Source organism: Zosterops lateralis (genome assembly GCF_965231275.1).
Source record: "Zosterops lateralis genome assembly, chromosome: 5".
NCBI classification, from domain to species: domain Eukaryota; kingdom Metazoa; phylum Chordata; class Aves; order Passeriformes; family Zosteropidae; genus Zosterops; species Zosterops lateralis.
Genome location: NC_139766.1, coordinates 17,450,628 through 17,466,402, shown reverse-complemented (window position 1 = coordinate 17,466,402; position 15,775 = coordinate 17,450,628). Strand labels below are relative to the sequence as shown.

The following is a 15,775-nucleotide window of genomic DNA, read 5'->3' as shown; positions in this document are numbered from 1 at the left end:
AGGGATAGAAACAATGTGCAGTACTCAAGTTAGGATAAAATCACTTCACAGAAGATAAAGTGATGGCGTCTGGTAGATGAATGCCTGCAAAAAAGAAAACTGAAGAACTGCCTTGAGCTAATTTTGATTGGGAAATGAAGATTAGTTTCACACGAATGAACTTATTTTTCAAACTGGAAGGATTTCTGTTTGTTTGCTTATGGAAATTGCAAGTGTCACTGAGGATTATCCAAGTCTAGCAAGTCAAAGATAAAAAATACTGTTAATAATTACAATTTTAAGTCCTCTGATAATTTCAGTCACTTTGCAGAACATTTAACATTTCATAGATCTTTCATAGAACATTTCATAGATTCAGAAGAACATTCTTTTGAATAATATTAAAGGCTGTAGTCCACAGAATGTGAGAATTCCACTGTCTTCACTGTGCCCAAGTTTCACCTCTGATGAGAGGGTTGAGTTGCACAAAGTGGTCACTTTTCATCTGTCTTTTGATTACAGGCATAGTACTTCCCTCAGGATTTCAGAACTATGTCATCCTTAATCACTCCATTGATCTTGTGTGACTTGCACAAGGGGCCAAATTTCCTCCTACTCTCTAGGAGGCTGGAGATGTCTAGGAGCTTGTATGATGTATGCATCTGTCTGGTTAACATTTGAAATATTCAACAACATAGGCTGCTTGGTTGCTTTATGCTATTTCATTCCAATATAATATTTTTGAGCAGAAAAATTTGATGCACACGCATCACTGTTTTGTGCACACACACACACATGAACACACACTCTGATACAAACCGATATTCAAGACCTACAGCTCTGCTGAGCTGTTAAAAGAGAAATCCACCTTTCTGGGAAGGAATCAGCCCTCCTGTCCTTCTGCCCTGAGGAGGATCCAGTGACCTCCCTGTGCCTTCATGGAGTGGAAATGATGTTGTCAAGGCTCCATCCTGGTGTCAACACAGGAACTCTGCTCTCTACTTGACTTTCAGCTTTGCTCTTAGTGTTTCTTTTTTTTTTTCCTTACTTAGCTGGAACAGCATTTGTTTACCATCTTGACTGGAAGATATTTTTCTTCCTTTTCCATCTAGTAATCAGTCTCAGTCAGAAAAAATGTCCTTTTTGCTGCTGTTAGTCATTTCAGCATGACTGCATTTGCTCTGCCCTGTGAAGATCTGGCAGGAGACAGGACAGTTTCTTAAAAATTCTGACAAAGGAAACTCAAATTTGCCTGGTTTCTCCTGGTCTTGGCATTTCCTAAGGATCTATAAAAGGCCTTCCATCTTCACATGTAGCTTAGTTCCCCATACGCTTCCCAGCATCTAAATTACAGGTTATGTGTGATTTAAATGAGCTGATTTTTTAGCGATGGAAGAAGAGGAAGGGGTTGAGGGGTTAGGGAGCTTTCCAAAACTAGAACACCTGGGGGTGGAAAAAGAGGGACAAAACAAGATCAACAAAGTAATACCAGATGCAGAAATGGGTAAGGACAAAAATATACAAGAAAAAAAAAAAAAAAAAAAAAAAAAAAAAAAAAAAAAAAACCAACAAAAAACCCCAAACCAACCAGAAAGAAATAAAAATGAGAAAGGCAAACAATGTGGAAAAGGGGATCCAGGTCTGACTTTTCAGATAAATAAAATTCTCTAACTCAAACCCTTTTTTCTGTTGTATGGCTGTACTCAGAAATCCACGCTTTAGGGACTAGGTCTTTCATCATAAAGTATGCTCTTTTTCACTGGAACTGTTCTGCCTATTTTAATGAGTAGTACAGGTGACCAGAGAAGTTTGGTCATTCACCTGGGCTCATCAGTTGAAATTTTCAGGTTTTCATTTTTATGTAAAGACTTTTCATAGCAAAAGTTCCAGCTCAGTTACAGCGGCCTCTTCTATCTGGTACTACAGGGTGTACTTTCTGCACCCCTATTAGTAGCTTTCTGCACATACTGGAGTTAAAGGAATTTTTGAAGTAAAAAAAGCAATGCTGAAATAGGAAAAACTTGGAATAACTTTTATTTTCAAATCCCTGTTGCAAATATGGCCCTTTACTTTTAAGAGGATAATAATATGTTTCCTTGGGTTTTCAAGATAATCATAAGACCTATGTGGGTTATATAAGCTTTCTTGAGAGACCTACTAATCCATGGGAGACAACTGCCTGTTGAGATTAATCCATTTCTTTTTTTTTTTTTTTTTTTTAAAGCATAAAAATATGAAGCTTTTCCATTTAGGCCTTGGAGTTAAATGTAGAATTCATTGAAAAACTCCCTTTTCTTTCCCCTCCTGCAAAGTTGAAAAAGACATTTGCAATTATGGTAATGTGCTCTGGATGAGGTTTTTTGGGGGGGATGGGAGAGTTGAAAGACCAGATTACATACACTTATACCGGCTTGATTAGAGATAAAAATAGTAACTCCTACTGATAAACTGTTTCATCACACAGCGGTATCTGCTGGGGCACATTTTCAAGCTATTAGAATTTCACAAGTCTATGAATCTCACTTCAGGAATGGTTTCCTTGCTGACATGTACCTTGTGAATGTAGGGAGATAGAAAATAGTATTCTGGAGGTACACCACAAACAAATGCCCCTTGTTCATTTTTTCCCTTTATGGCAGAATTATGGTAGCAAAATCGTCTACAACCACGATTTAGGAATAATTCATCTGTCAGTCTGGTTTCCTATTACATCTTTTGCATAATTGTCCCAGCCTTTCACTTTGAATTTATCTGGTTTAGCCCTTTCACTATGGTAAACTAAGCTGTTCTTATTGGTATAGAAGATGTCAGTGTATATATTGCTCTACTTTCAAAGGAATGATTCTTTCTGACAATAGGAATTATGTGGGAGACATCTCATATTTTATGTGTGGTGAAAAAAATGTATTTCACTTCTGTCATGGCTAAGAAAGGATATTGAATGCCCTTGAAAGATATATTTTCAAAGTATGGTGTTGACTCCTTTGTAGCTGATAACTTTCTGTGTGTTGTAGTCCTAGGAATGCACCCACAGTAAATCTACAGATTGTCGAAGTAATTTTGGTTTAGATGTTAGCACACCGGTCAGATGGCATTTTTTAATAAGTTTACTAGATGGTGGTGTGCAGGTACCAAAACACAAAGCATGGATATGGATTTAGGATATTTCACACTAGTATATTCAGGAACAGTGATAGTAACAGTATGTTTTGTTGGAAAATTCTGATTTAAATTTATTTGTTCATTCTGATGGAATTTGTATTGGTAGAGAAATTTACATGGCTAGTGAATGTTTGGGTTCCTCAAATTCTCTCTTTTTGGAAACACTGGATTATTTTTCCTTTTGGGGTTTAGCTCTTGGATTACAAAATACAATCATATATCTTTGTTATGGAGGGAAAATGTAGGCTTTTATCAGTAACTTTCCAGGCATATTTGAATTTAATGCAATTTTACACCCATGGTCCACCTGAGACTTTGTATGTCCAATCCTGTTTCGACTGTCTCTGGGATTCCACAAATACAGTTATAGATTGCATTCTCTGAATTTAAGAAGATGCTTACTAAAACACAGCCATCAGATAAACACTGTTTGTCTAACATAAGAAATAACAATATCAATGAAAGCAGAACATCTAAAATTAAATAATTGCATGAAATTTGCATCTAGTGAGGAATGAATTAGCATGACTCTAAACCTAGAGGACAGTTCTGAGGACATAAATTTATCACATACAAATGAATAATTATTTTACAAGGCATATGATACTAAATAGACAATATGCAGTATAATCTTGCCACTGGAATTTGTTTATGAAGCTGTTTAAATGTGAAAGTGAATCTAGCAGTATTCTGGAATTGATTCATTGCTATTTTAGCAAGTGAAACATGCAGGTTTAGTCAGTGGAATTGGCTGGGTTTCCTGAAGGAAGAAGGCAGAGTTGAAATGTGGAGATTCTAAATAGCTTGTTAAGAGAGTGAAATCATCAATCACTTGCAGGGGGTAAAGAGAGCAGGAGAGCTCCAGTATTGCCCCAAAAGGAAGGGAAAGTGGTTTTGTTGCTGAAAGTCCCCATTCACAGTGATGCCATCTCAATATGACATAGTACTTCCCCATTACAAAACTTTGGTTCCCTCGGGGTCGGTTTCACAGGACTGCAGCACTTTTATTTGTCCTACTGGTGTCACTTCATCTCACTGATAGTGGCTGGGCTGTGAGGACCTTTCATACTTCACAGGTGTTGGATTTCAACTGCAGCAGAGGTAATTGCATTTTGTGGGGGTTTGTTTTCCCCTAAGACTCATTTCTGTGTAATCTCTTTGCAACATACCTCATTGCCCCATTTTTTGTTTCTAGCTCCATATTAGGATCTTAATTGTTTGAAAGTATCAAGAGGAGGAAATGTTCTTCCATGTGAGAGTCATAAGCTTCTTTAAGGAAAAGGAAAAAAGAGGTAAAAATACTGAAATTACTCAATTTCTTGCAACAGTAAGATTGTAAGAAATTATGAATTACAGCAATTGTGATACAACCTTGCAATCAAATCACATTTTTGGCTTCTCTTTGGAGGATGTTTTTTACCCAGCACATGTTTTCTCATGCCACTTCAATCTGCTTTTCTAAGCCAGCTGCTATCATAACAGCAAACCACCCCAAATATAGATGCAAGTGAATGGCTTCCCTAGAGGCACATTGATTCTAAAAAACCAGACAGCAGTAAACAAGAGAGTAATGTCCTTCAGGGATATCAAATATCTTGCATTCCAAGAAGGAGCATCCTCTGAGGAGCAGAAACCTGCGTCATGAGTATAACTCTGCTTTGGTTTATATTTACCCACCAGCCTGCTCTCTAGTTTTCACATATTTCAGTGTTCCTTGTATTTGTTTTGCAACACACCAAATATTCTATGATTAACACTGAGATTTAAAACTTACAGAATCAATTCAAAGAAAGTGGATTAGATAATAAGGTACTGAAGAGAGAGGAAATAAAATTTAATTAGGTCTTAATTTTAAATCAATAGTAAAGAGAAGAACCCACCCATCAAGCCATGGGTTTGGGTCTGACCTCGCACGTACACTGAGCAGAAGTTGCCCAGACACAATTAATCCTGCCTTATTTTTTTCTCTCAAGGAGCTCCACTACTATATTGAAATGTATGTATATAGAAAGAGAATAAAGAAACCTCTGTAATTAATTTTCAATTATTCTCCTGTTGTATACACTGTACCTCTTTCCTCAGTCCGTTTTCTTACAGATCTTTCAGTTTCGCTTTGTAAAAATTATTTGAAAGTAGTAATAAATTTTTTTCTCAAATGTTAATGACTTGTTTATCAAACTCACTTTCTCAAATATCCTTTACACAGTTTACAGAATGCATGCAAAGAAATGGAAGAAAAACACTGATTTGAAGCAAATTTAATGTTAAAACAAGACTTCAAGTAGCCTTTTACATTACTTATGTTCTTCTACTATGTGTTCCCTCCACTACACAGTGACCTCCAGCACTTTCCTATTTTTAGAAAGATCCTAACTGTGATTTTAAGATAGCACTTTCTATTTGCACTTTCAAACATATTAAATGGTACCAGGATTTGTAAGACACAGGCTAATATTGGATCTCATCTACAATGCAAAAAAAGAAACAGGTGCTAGCAACTGCAGTATGAATATTTTCTTGCACTGTTTCTTTGTCAAGCAGATATTTATAGCTTAAATATGTCCTTAGTTTTTTGCACTCAAGATTTTATGCAGCTCCACTGGATACAGAGATATATTAGATCAAGCCTAAAGTGTTTATATGAAAGCAGTTTGGTAGCATTGATACCCTGTGATTACCTAAACAACATTGTAGGCTGCAAAAAGGAGCCAGAGGCAAAATATTTTCATTTTTGTAGGTACAATGAAATGGATTAAGTTCTCCTGGTTACACTAAAACTTCAGAGATCCTCTTAATTGGTTAGCACTGGAGCCCCAGAAAATCTCATTTAAGTCAGTTTTATCAGCTAGTACTGAAGATCAGTGCCAGAAAGAAACATACAAAACTGTACACAAGGCAAGTACAAATCCACACCAATTGATGATGTTTGATCTCCTACAGGTTTGAGGACACAGATTTGAAAATTGGAATGAACAATGGCATTATTTCAATCTCATATACCCCAAGTAGTATTAATTGTGTCACCCTTCTTTTTAATTCTTGGTTGCCTGAGTGACACAGTGTCCAAAGAAAGAGGGTGGTGTTGATTTTTCTGCTCTTCTTTAGTAACTGGACTGATACCAATGTTAGGATGATCTTTCAGTTATCTAAAATCACAGCAGTTTTATGTCACTGTTAAATTGAACTGTTAATGATTAACGAAAATTAATGGTCATTTAAGTTACATGGAAATAAAATAATTATTCAAGGAAAATGCATTAATTCAGTTAGGGACAGTTATGTCTGAAATATTTTGAAGATATCACTGACAGGACGAAGAAAAACTCAGCTCTGATTTTCAGAAGACTGGGAAACTTTTACTTCCAGATTACAAGCTAAAATTAAGACCTTGGAATACCAAAAGTGATGTTGGTAATAATAATATTAGAAAAACCACGTCCATTTATGCTGAAATGCTATGTAACCTGCCAGACTTGCAATTGAGTTACTACAAAGATTATTTACATCACCTGTTGCTTAAACTAAATTACCCCTTTTGAATCTGGAAGTAGTGGCATACCAATGAAAGTGTCACAGTGCTTCTTTTATTGGATTTGTACTCAAGAAATTGCAGCTGCTAAGTGTCTTTCCACTGAGCCTTGCTTTTAGTAGTGAGTCTCTTGTGTCTGTCTGACATAATAAATCATCAAATGTCCTTGCTGACATTATCCTAGCTAAAGGTTGTTTGCTCCCCTAGATTTATAAATATTAATAGAGACACAAGAGTTCATTGTTCCCACAGTTTTATGCAGTAAAGAGGAGTATGCACAACCTCGGGCACTCTATTGCCAGTGGACTTTCAGTGGAAATAGATTTTGTTTTGTGATGGTTGTATTTTAGAAGGTCTTCGTAGCATCTTTCATAGCTTTTGAATGCTGTCATTGAAGTGATTGTCAGGTGGGTCCCAGCATTTAGATACTACAGCACCAAGCCTGACAGAGTTCAGGATGTGTTTGGACAACACTCCTGGACCATGATGTGACTCTTGGGGATGGTCCTGTGCAGGGCCAGGAGCTGCATTCAGTGATCCTTGTGGGTCCTTTCCAACTCAGCTTGTTCTGTGGTTTCCTCTGGGAGAATGACACTCACCTGCCAGAGGCCATGGTTTAGTGCATGGATGTAGTCCAAGCAGGATGTGTAGGCATGTGGACACAGTGAATTTAAAAAACTTGCTTCAATGTACAAGGCTTCCCCATTATTATTTACCTGCTTTGGTATTAATTGTTATTATTATTATTATGAATTATTTGTGCAGCAAAGTGTAATGTTTATTGAGAAAAGCTTACTCAATCTCATCTGTAGAAAAGACCTATCTTTTTTTTTGTCTTTAGGTCAGTAGAATTTGAATTACAGTAAGGTTCATAATACAAAAATTAAACTTTATGCAGTTAAAAATTTACCACCATAGCTCTTCTAGTTCTGCACATGGCTTTTTGTTTACCATATTAAAGTCTGAAAATGCTGAAAAGTAGCCAAAACAGCAGAAAGAAAAGCCCTTCTAATTCTTTGGGGCTTATCTGAAAGGGAAGCAGTCTTAAGTGTTTATATAGTATTTCAAAATGTATAATACTATATGGATAGCTTTTTTTTTTAATTATAGAGAGGATTTCTTTTGAATGGAGCTGTAATTAATGAGGATAAACTAGTGAGTGCATGTAATATTTTATTAAGCCCTATTCTCTAAGTACTTAAATACATTTCTTCAGAATTTTAGTGGTAAATTTCAATTGGTATTATAAACAAAGAGATTTCCATCCTCTCATCATGCGAACAGGTCCTCATTGCTAATTACGTGTTGGATAATGGGGAAGCTTGAACTGTACTTAGCCTGATCTTTACTTTCCAATTCAGTAGGTCAAGAAAAGTATCCTAACAGCTTAGAACCATGCATAGGTAGCCAACAGCAAGGTTTTATCTGTCTTTCACATTCTGGTAATATAAATATTTGCCTGATACTGCATTTCAAGTGTTAAGTATGTTCTTTACCAGTATTCATAGCATAATAGTTTAAGAAAATATTTCATAGCAACTAAATACTTTTTATTCTTAATCTATTCTTATTCTTAATCTGTTCTTATTCACTGCTGACATTTTCTTTATAGTCTTGGTGTTTGTGTGCCTGCATGGAAATCTTACAGTATAACAATTTAACAGTAACCCGAAAAATAATTTGAATGCTCCAACCTGCCCTGCACTTACTCTCTGCCTGGCCTGCAGTTCACATGAAACCTCCCTCTGGTAACATTTCAGTCAGTGCACAACACAGACTGGGAATGGAGTATTTGTTAAGGTGACACAGAATCTCACTTAAAGATAATGTCAGGTGTGTTAAACCCACGAAGAGCTATTTCAGGTGACAGTAAAATATGAGTAGACAACACAGTTACAAGTCATTATAGCAGAATAACTATGCCTAAATTGCACTATGGTTGCAATTAACAAGGTATTTGTTGCTCTTGTTTGTCTGACTTGCTGCTTCTCTCAAGACCAGGTAAAATTCTATTTCAGACCTTGCATGAATTTTAATTTCGCTGTTAGTTGAGTACTTTTTAAGTGCTCAGCAATTTCAGCTGTTACAGGCTTGCTTCGTTTTTCACCTGGAACCCCCTCTATCTGCTCTATATTGGCAGACAGTCTGGCCCTTCCTAGTTAGAGGACAGGTTCACATTCTGGGGAATGTAAACATCATCTTATTTCACTAGGAGTTCTTTCCTGCACTCCTCTCCCCAGGCTATAACCAGGGAAATGGAAGACCCAAAAGTATTATTTCATGGAGGGTGCACAGAATTACCTAACATGGACATTTTTTACTCTAAGCATGTTATATTGCTTTTTAATGCCAGCATGTTCATTTAGAGATTTCTAAGATCCCTTCTGAATAGGAAAGGCAATTCAGAGTAAATGCCTGGATGGGAGAAATGGATTTTCCTGTTGTTAGTTGACACCTTTTGAAAGGACGTATGAAGGTTTGAGGACAAACCTTTGGGTGACTGTGGTGTTCTTGAACCAGCTGAGGAGAGGAGAAAATGACTAGCCCATTAGGGTACCCCATACATACCCCATTAGGTGCTGTACCTGTGCTGTTGCAAAACACTCTCTAATGGTAGTGGTCATGGTATCACTGCCAAGGCTGGCAAATCTTCATCAGTCAAAGGATCCCAACATGCGTAGCTGACAACATCTTTGATGTTATATGCCCTACTGCTTGATAGCTTTTTTCCTAGGTGAACAGCAAGGAGTTTGTGGAAAGATCTGAGTACTTTCATATCTCAGGATGCTAGACAGTTGTGAAAGTGGCTCCACAGGAAGGAATTATATATTGGTGACAGATGGCTGCAAATAACTGAAGGAGAGAGATTTAGATTCTGTCAGCATCTTATCGGTGTCTCAGTGCTGTGTTGCAAAAACCCCTTATATTATTCTGATTTTAGACACTCTGATGTTTAATTTTTCTTTAGTTTAAGGTATGATTCACTAATTTCTGAGTTTGCCGAGAAAAACAGTGACAGTAGGAAGGCAATTAAGGTGTTTTAAGTTCTAGCCTTAACGGTGACACTCTGAGAACAGCATCTATAGTTGCATTCAACTTTCGTGAATTCTTGAGAAGCCACAAGCCCAGTAGAGCACTTAATTGCATCATTGCAGTGAAACATTCCAAAGATGTGTGTAGTAATCCATTCTGAAAATCTGAGGAAGCCATGTTGGTTTAGAAAATAGATTAAGCTTGATTCTCTTCATAGGTTTATATAGTACGTCTGCAAGTATAGTGAGAGTATAATGTGCTAGATAAAGAATAAATTGAAAAGATAATGTAGACACAGTACATAAAGTCAGCTTGAGAGAATATCAGCTTTTGTTGTTAAACTAATAACCTTGTTCAGTAAGTTGAGTCATTCTCTAAGATGACTGGCGCTCTTTTAAAAGGTGAGTTATCAGTTTCACTTTTTATAAAATAGAGACACTGATATGTTGCAGTTCACTTTTCATTCTGTGTTTATCTCAATGGCAAAAAGAACAAGGCTGGTGTAGAATGACTAAGTAAAACAATGTTCACTGAGAGTTCTGTACTGAAAAAATTACTGTCTGCCCTTAAAAAAATTTACTATCTCCTTCCCACGTACATCAGACTGCTTCTAAAGGATTTAAGGATAGGCATGGGCTCTCCTGAAATAGTCTTTATTTCATAGTTATCTGTCTACTTGATTCTGTTTCAATTGATCTTAGTCTAATTGGATGATCATATTCTTTATTTCTTTCCTTGCCAAACAAATCAGTTGTGGTCCATTAAATACTGAGAGGAGGCGTAACTGTCATTGTTCAAAAGTACTGTTCCATCTGAAACATCTGGCATCCCCTCTTCCAGTTGTTGCGCTGCAAACATAAACACAATCAAAGAATCAGAAAATTTAAGACACTTAATCAACTTAGACAATAAAGTTAATACTGAAATGTTGTCATTTTTAAGATATTAAGAAACAAGATTTTCCAACTTGGCAGGAGTAAATGTGTCCAAAATCAGATGTTGTGAAGAAATGAGGTTCTTGCATCCACAGGTGAGAACCTGTGCCACATTACCTGCTGTGGTGCAGAACCCTTCTTTTGTTGCCAAGGTAGTTTTGTTTCAGGTATGCAGCAGTGCTTATAGTCCCAAGGAGAACAGATTTTCTCTTTAGTATGTTTCTCCCCTGTGATTAGGTAAAACAAGCTTTAGATTTACATGGTGAAATTTAGGCTGTTAAAATAAGGGTAATATAGAAGATGGTTTTTAAAGTCTCTGCTGTGATCCTTATCACAGGTGTATTTTGTGGTCTTATTCTTTGGATTTTTTCATTATTAAAAATATTTCAGACCTAAAGAGAATGAACTTTCTCACTCTACCTGTTTTCTGGAAGATACTGACCAAACAATGTTAAAAAATGGGATCAGAATATTCAAGGAGTTTCTTGCAACTACCTCATTGTGCAGAAACTGAGTAGCTCAAACCCTAAATGGATTTTTAAGCCATAACATAGTATGAAATATATACTAGCCTTTTGTGAAATAACTCTGGGACATGTTTTTTATTTTGCTCTCAGAATAGAGACACTTTTAAGGAGAAACATGAAGGAGGGCAATAAGGTGGTGCTTCAAAAAGCCAAGTAGTCTGTATTCCTCAGTTGCTTCCTTTGCACCCAACTACGTCAACGCACTTGTATTTAAATTATCTTTTAATGATTAGGTTTATGTCCTTGGAAAATAGCTTTTCATTGTCTACTTTGCTTTTCTAAAATACATATTTATTTTTATCCCTTACTGGCTTTTATGAACTAGATTGTTGTAGTGCATTTTAGACCTATTGAATCTGTAATTTTATGTAATTGCTTTTAAATAAGTGCTTCTTTATATTTTTTAACCAGTTCTGCGATTTTATGTAGTTGTCTGTTAAATTAGGAAACTTGACAATAACTTCTGGTTCAAATTCTATCTTCTACTGTGTTCTGAAAAGTTTATCTAGAAAGTCATGAATATGGTAATTTATATTTCTGAGCAGCTTTTTTATGCTATTTTTGTTCCACAATAGTTAGATGTATAGTTCTAAGTGAGCAGGCACAGTGTGAGCACAAGATGGAGAAATGGCTTTCTTATAAAAAAGTAAGCTGTAAAGTGAAAATCATTAAATGATAATAATACAGTAATCATAGTTCTAAATTTTGCAGTGTTAATTCAAGCATCTAATTCTAGTGTGACATAGTACTTCTTAATAAAGAATAATTTTTAAACAGAGTTAATCTTCTAATGGAGGATAGCTGTCACTTTAATTTTGTGGATGAATGATTTTCAAGGAAAGAAGAATTGTAGGAAAAAAGTGCTAAGTAGAAAAGGAGAACATGCAGTGTAAGTGGGGTGAAGGTCAGAACACGATTTCAGAAATACTGATTTTTACTACAGTGCTTTTCAGAGATTCTTGCTTTTTAGATCTGGAAAAAGAAAATCCGTATAGCCAAGAAGAGACTATACTAAAGACCTGAGTGAAACCTTCAGAATAAATATAATGATATAGCAATGAGAAGGGCAAAAACTATTTTAAAGTATAATTATGACAAAATAACGAAAGGAAAACATAACAGCGGTTCTGTCATGTCATCTACTAAATATTCAGTGAAATTTGTATTCTAACTAGTCATGAAAAGCATAGGAGAAATTGAGGGTAAATTTAATGTGATCTTTCCTTGTCATGGCTTTTAGGCTCCTACAAGAAGACTTTTAAGAAATTTTCAGTTAATAAGAGTAGTCACAAGGACTGGTCCAGTCTTTTGCCATTTTTTAGCACTTTTCATAAGCAATTTTCAGCTTTTTTTGTCTTTGGTCCTGTGTAGATGTTTGACCTCACAACATCCCATGACAATGAATGCCGCAGTTAATTATATGGTAGGTAGGGGGAAAAGTCCCATCCCTTTGTTTTAAAATTCCTGCTTGATATTTTCATGGGATGTACCATGGTTTGGTCTATTTCTCCATGGGTATGTTTGTTCCAGAAATCACTCTGTATGCAGGACCATCCTTATTGTCCTCTCCTCTTAAAGTTTCTTTTTGCTTTATATTTGAAGATTGGAAAACCATCACTGTGCACAGTATTGAGGAGTTGAGTGCAGTATACAAAAACAGTGATGCCCTTCTGTTTCGTGTTGTTTCCAATTTCTAATGTTGAATTTGTCGTTTTACCACTGTTTAATCACTGTGATGTTTTGTGATAGCTGGCTGCTGAATCACTTCTGAGTGGATATAAGTCACTGTGAATAACTGTTCCTTTTTGTTCTCAGTGTGTTAATAATGGATTTGTTATTTCAGCCTTCATATTCCTGTGTGTACTGTTGGACAAAACCCAACTGAGACATAATTACAGGATTCCTGGCTGAGCATTCTGATTCCTCAAACAGGTTTTTTTCCAATATTACTTCATCATTTTGTTACTCAGTTTCTTAATTGTGAGAGTAGCTTGATGGTGGTAACTCAGCAAATTGCATATTAGGTTTATGAGTAACAATAAGTTGATTTTTTTTTTTTTTTTTAGATTAAAACCCACAAAAAGCTTGTCTATTTCTCATTGTAGGGGAAAAGTCACAAAAAAAAGATTCAATCATGATCAGGTAGAGCATGCACATAATATGGGTGAAAACCTAAACCCAGGAAACATCAGGTTACAGTACACAGTGTTTGGCTTTTGTAAAAACTAAAATTAATATTTAGCAAATTATTTGAGTGGAATTTTTTAAGGAATATGCAATTATAAAACTGTAATACTACAACAGGGACTACTGTATGTAATGAATTTCTCCTAAAAAAATTAGCAAACACAGGGGAATTATTCTTGAGAATAAATACTCTGAGGCGGTGAAGAAGGAACAATTTCTTGCTATGTTGGGAGAGTTGAGCTGCAGTATAAGCAAGAAGTGTTAAACAAATACATTCTTTACCATCAGATGACAAAGAAATAAAGTTGATTATCACACCACAGTTTATTATTCAATACTATGCAATGCATAAAAAACTCTGTACAAGCAAGCAAAAGCGATCCAACTGTGAACTATACAAGATGTTGTCAATACCTGATTAAAAGAGGCTGAGCATCTACAGTCTCTCAGCATCTAATTTTACCCAGGTTGCAAAGATGTCTGATCTTAGGAGGATTCTGGTTTTTGTTTACATTGCTTCCTTGAAAAGGAGGTGACCTACTTGTCTGGGAGGCTGTGTTAAATTTGTTTGTTTGTTGGGCTTCACAGTCTACACGATGACTTGCTAGTCAAACAAACAGCTCATTTCAGCAGCTCTAGGAAGGCGAGAGGATTCTTTATTTCTGCTGCCTGCTTGGTTGCTGATAGAAAAATGCCTGCAGACATAGTAAGGCCCTCTACCCATTTTTTTCCACTTTCTTGTCAGCCTGTGTCATGTTAGCAGAATATCAATATTGTGCATAGAAATGTGAATTATTTATGATGAATAATACAGATTAAGTTATAGAGAGAGATTAAATTGTAGCACGTGTTAGTATTGCATGATATTGACGTAGTGCAGGTTGCAAAATATGATAGACATGCATAACTTTGCCCTAAAGTACATTATAGTTGGTTCCAAACTTTTCCTGTCAGGAAGAATTAATTTTGTTAGGCAGTATAGCTTTATTTGGTCATTTTATCTGCAGTGAAAATTACTGTACTCTTTGAAGAGTTCATGAGGGTTTATGTGCGTATAAATGGCAATACAAAACATAATAATCTCTCGTAGGTCAGAGTGAAGTTAGTTTAGCTTCTATATTGGCTTTGTCAAAGGTCAACGCTTTTAGAGAAAGTAATAAATAAGAAAAGCATACATTGAGATATCCTAGGAATGTTCTCTAATTCCTAGCAATTTACCGTTCAAGGATTTCCCAAACAGGAGATAATGATAATGCATTTAGTAGTTATTTATGCATTTTTAATCCATGAATTTTTAAAAGTAGGGTTTTTTCAGGATGAATATATTTGGAATCTTCAGCATTCTATATAAAAAAAAAAATTGCATCTTAACTGTGCAGTGTGTGAAGAAGATACTTCTTTCTCCACCTGCTAGTTTCATTACATGTCCTCTAATATTACAGCTGGAAGTGCTACTGAGCTACTGTTCCTTAATTTTATACTTTGTCACATTTTGTATAGAAATTCATTCTTTAACTTTGATCATGCTCCTTGCCCTTCTCTATCCTTCTTCTATTTCTGCTATAAATTGAATACATAGATGTTATTTGCCTTAAGTTTTATTTTGTATTTATTCCTGCATCTATTGGGACAATAGTTCTTAAAATTTGTTTTTTAAGTTTTGGGCTTTTTTTTTCCCTATTTCTCAAGCTCATTTTCCTTTTAAAAGATAAATGGCTGTTTAAATTTGAAATCCTCCATGCGTATGTTCAAATGTAGATATATGAGTGCAAATATAATAGGGCCTGTAGCAATAGGACAAGGCATGGTGGTTCTGACCTGAAAGAAGACAGAGTCAGACAAGATATTTGGAAGGAATGTTTTATGTTTAGCATATGAGGCACTGGCACAGGTTGCCCAGCAAACTGGTAGATGCACCATCCCTGGAAACATCCAGGGTCAGGTTGGATGGGACTCTGAAGGATCTGCTCAGGTTGAAGGTGTCCCTGCTCATTACAGGGGGCTTGGACTAGATGACCTCAAAAGGCCCTTTCTAACACAATCCTATAATTCAATACTTTAAAAACACCATTCATTAAAAAAAACCCATTATTATGTTTTGGTTTAGGGTTTTTTGTTTAGTACAGGTGCTTTTTGCAAGGAAAAGGTGTGCTGAAGAGCAGATATCTTCATAAATATTTCCTCTTATTTCAGTCCTTATTGAGGATAAAGAGTAAGTCCCGTTTGTAACTCAATCTGTTTTACAGTGTCTAGTTGACTCTTTCTTGCAGTTTTTGAATGCTTCATCCCTTGAGAGCATTTAAGTCATATGATCTGTTTCTTTATTTTGAGTGAGGTTAGACTGTTTTACATTTCCAATAACTCCAGAGATATGTTGAGAGATGACACAGAAGTATACATTTTCATTACACATAAGGGTTTTC

The 15,775-nt window shown here is 35.8% G+C and overlaps 1 protein-coding gene across 2 annotated transcripts in view; it reads left to right on the top strand.

The window, feature by feature from the left end:
• The window catches only part of KCNIP4 (potassium voltage-gated channel interacting protein 4), a 282,324-nt gene that overhangs the window by 22,854 nt on the left and 243,695 nt on the right, over positions 1 to 15,775 (top strand). Inside the window, exon 1 of one of the 2 annotated variants that reach the window (XM_083860838.1) lies at positions 10,044 to 10,104. The exons of the other annotated variant lie outside the window; for it this stretch is intronic. Coding sequence (XP_083716964.1) covers positions 10,083 to 10,104 — 22 coding nt within the window. The 5' untranslated portion in view covers positions 10,044 to 10,082. Of the gene's footprint in view, positions 1 to 10,043; positions 10,105 to 15,775 lie in introns of those variants that run through there. 2 annotated transcript variants of the gene reach the window in all.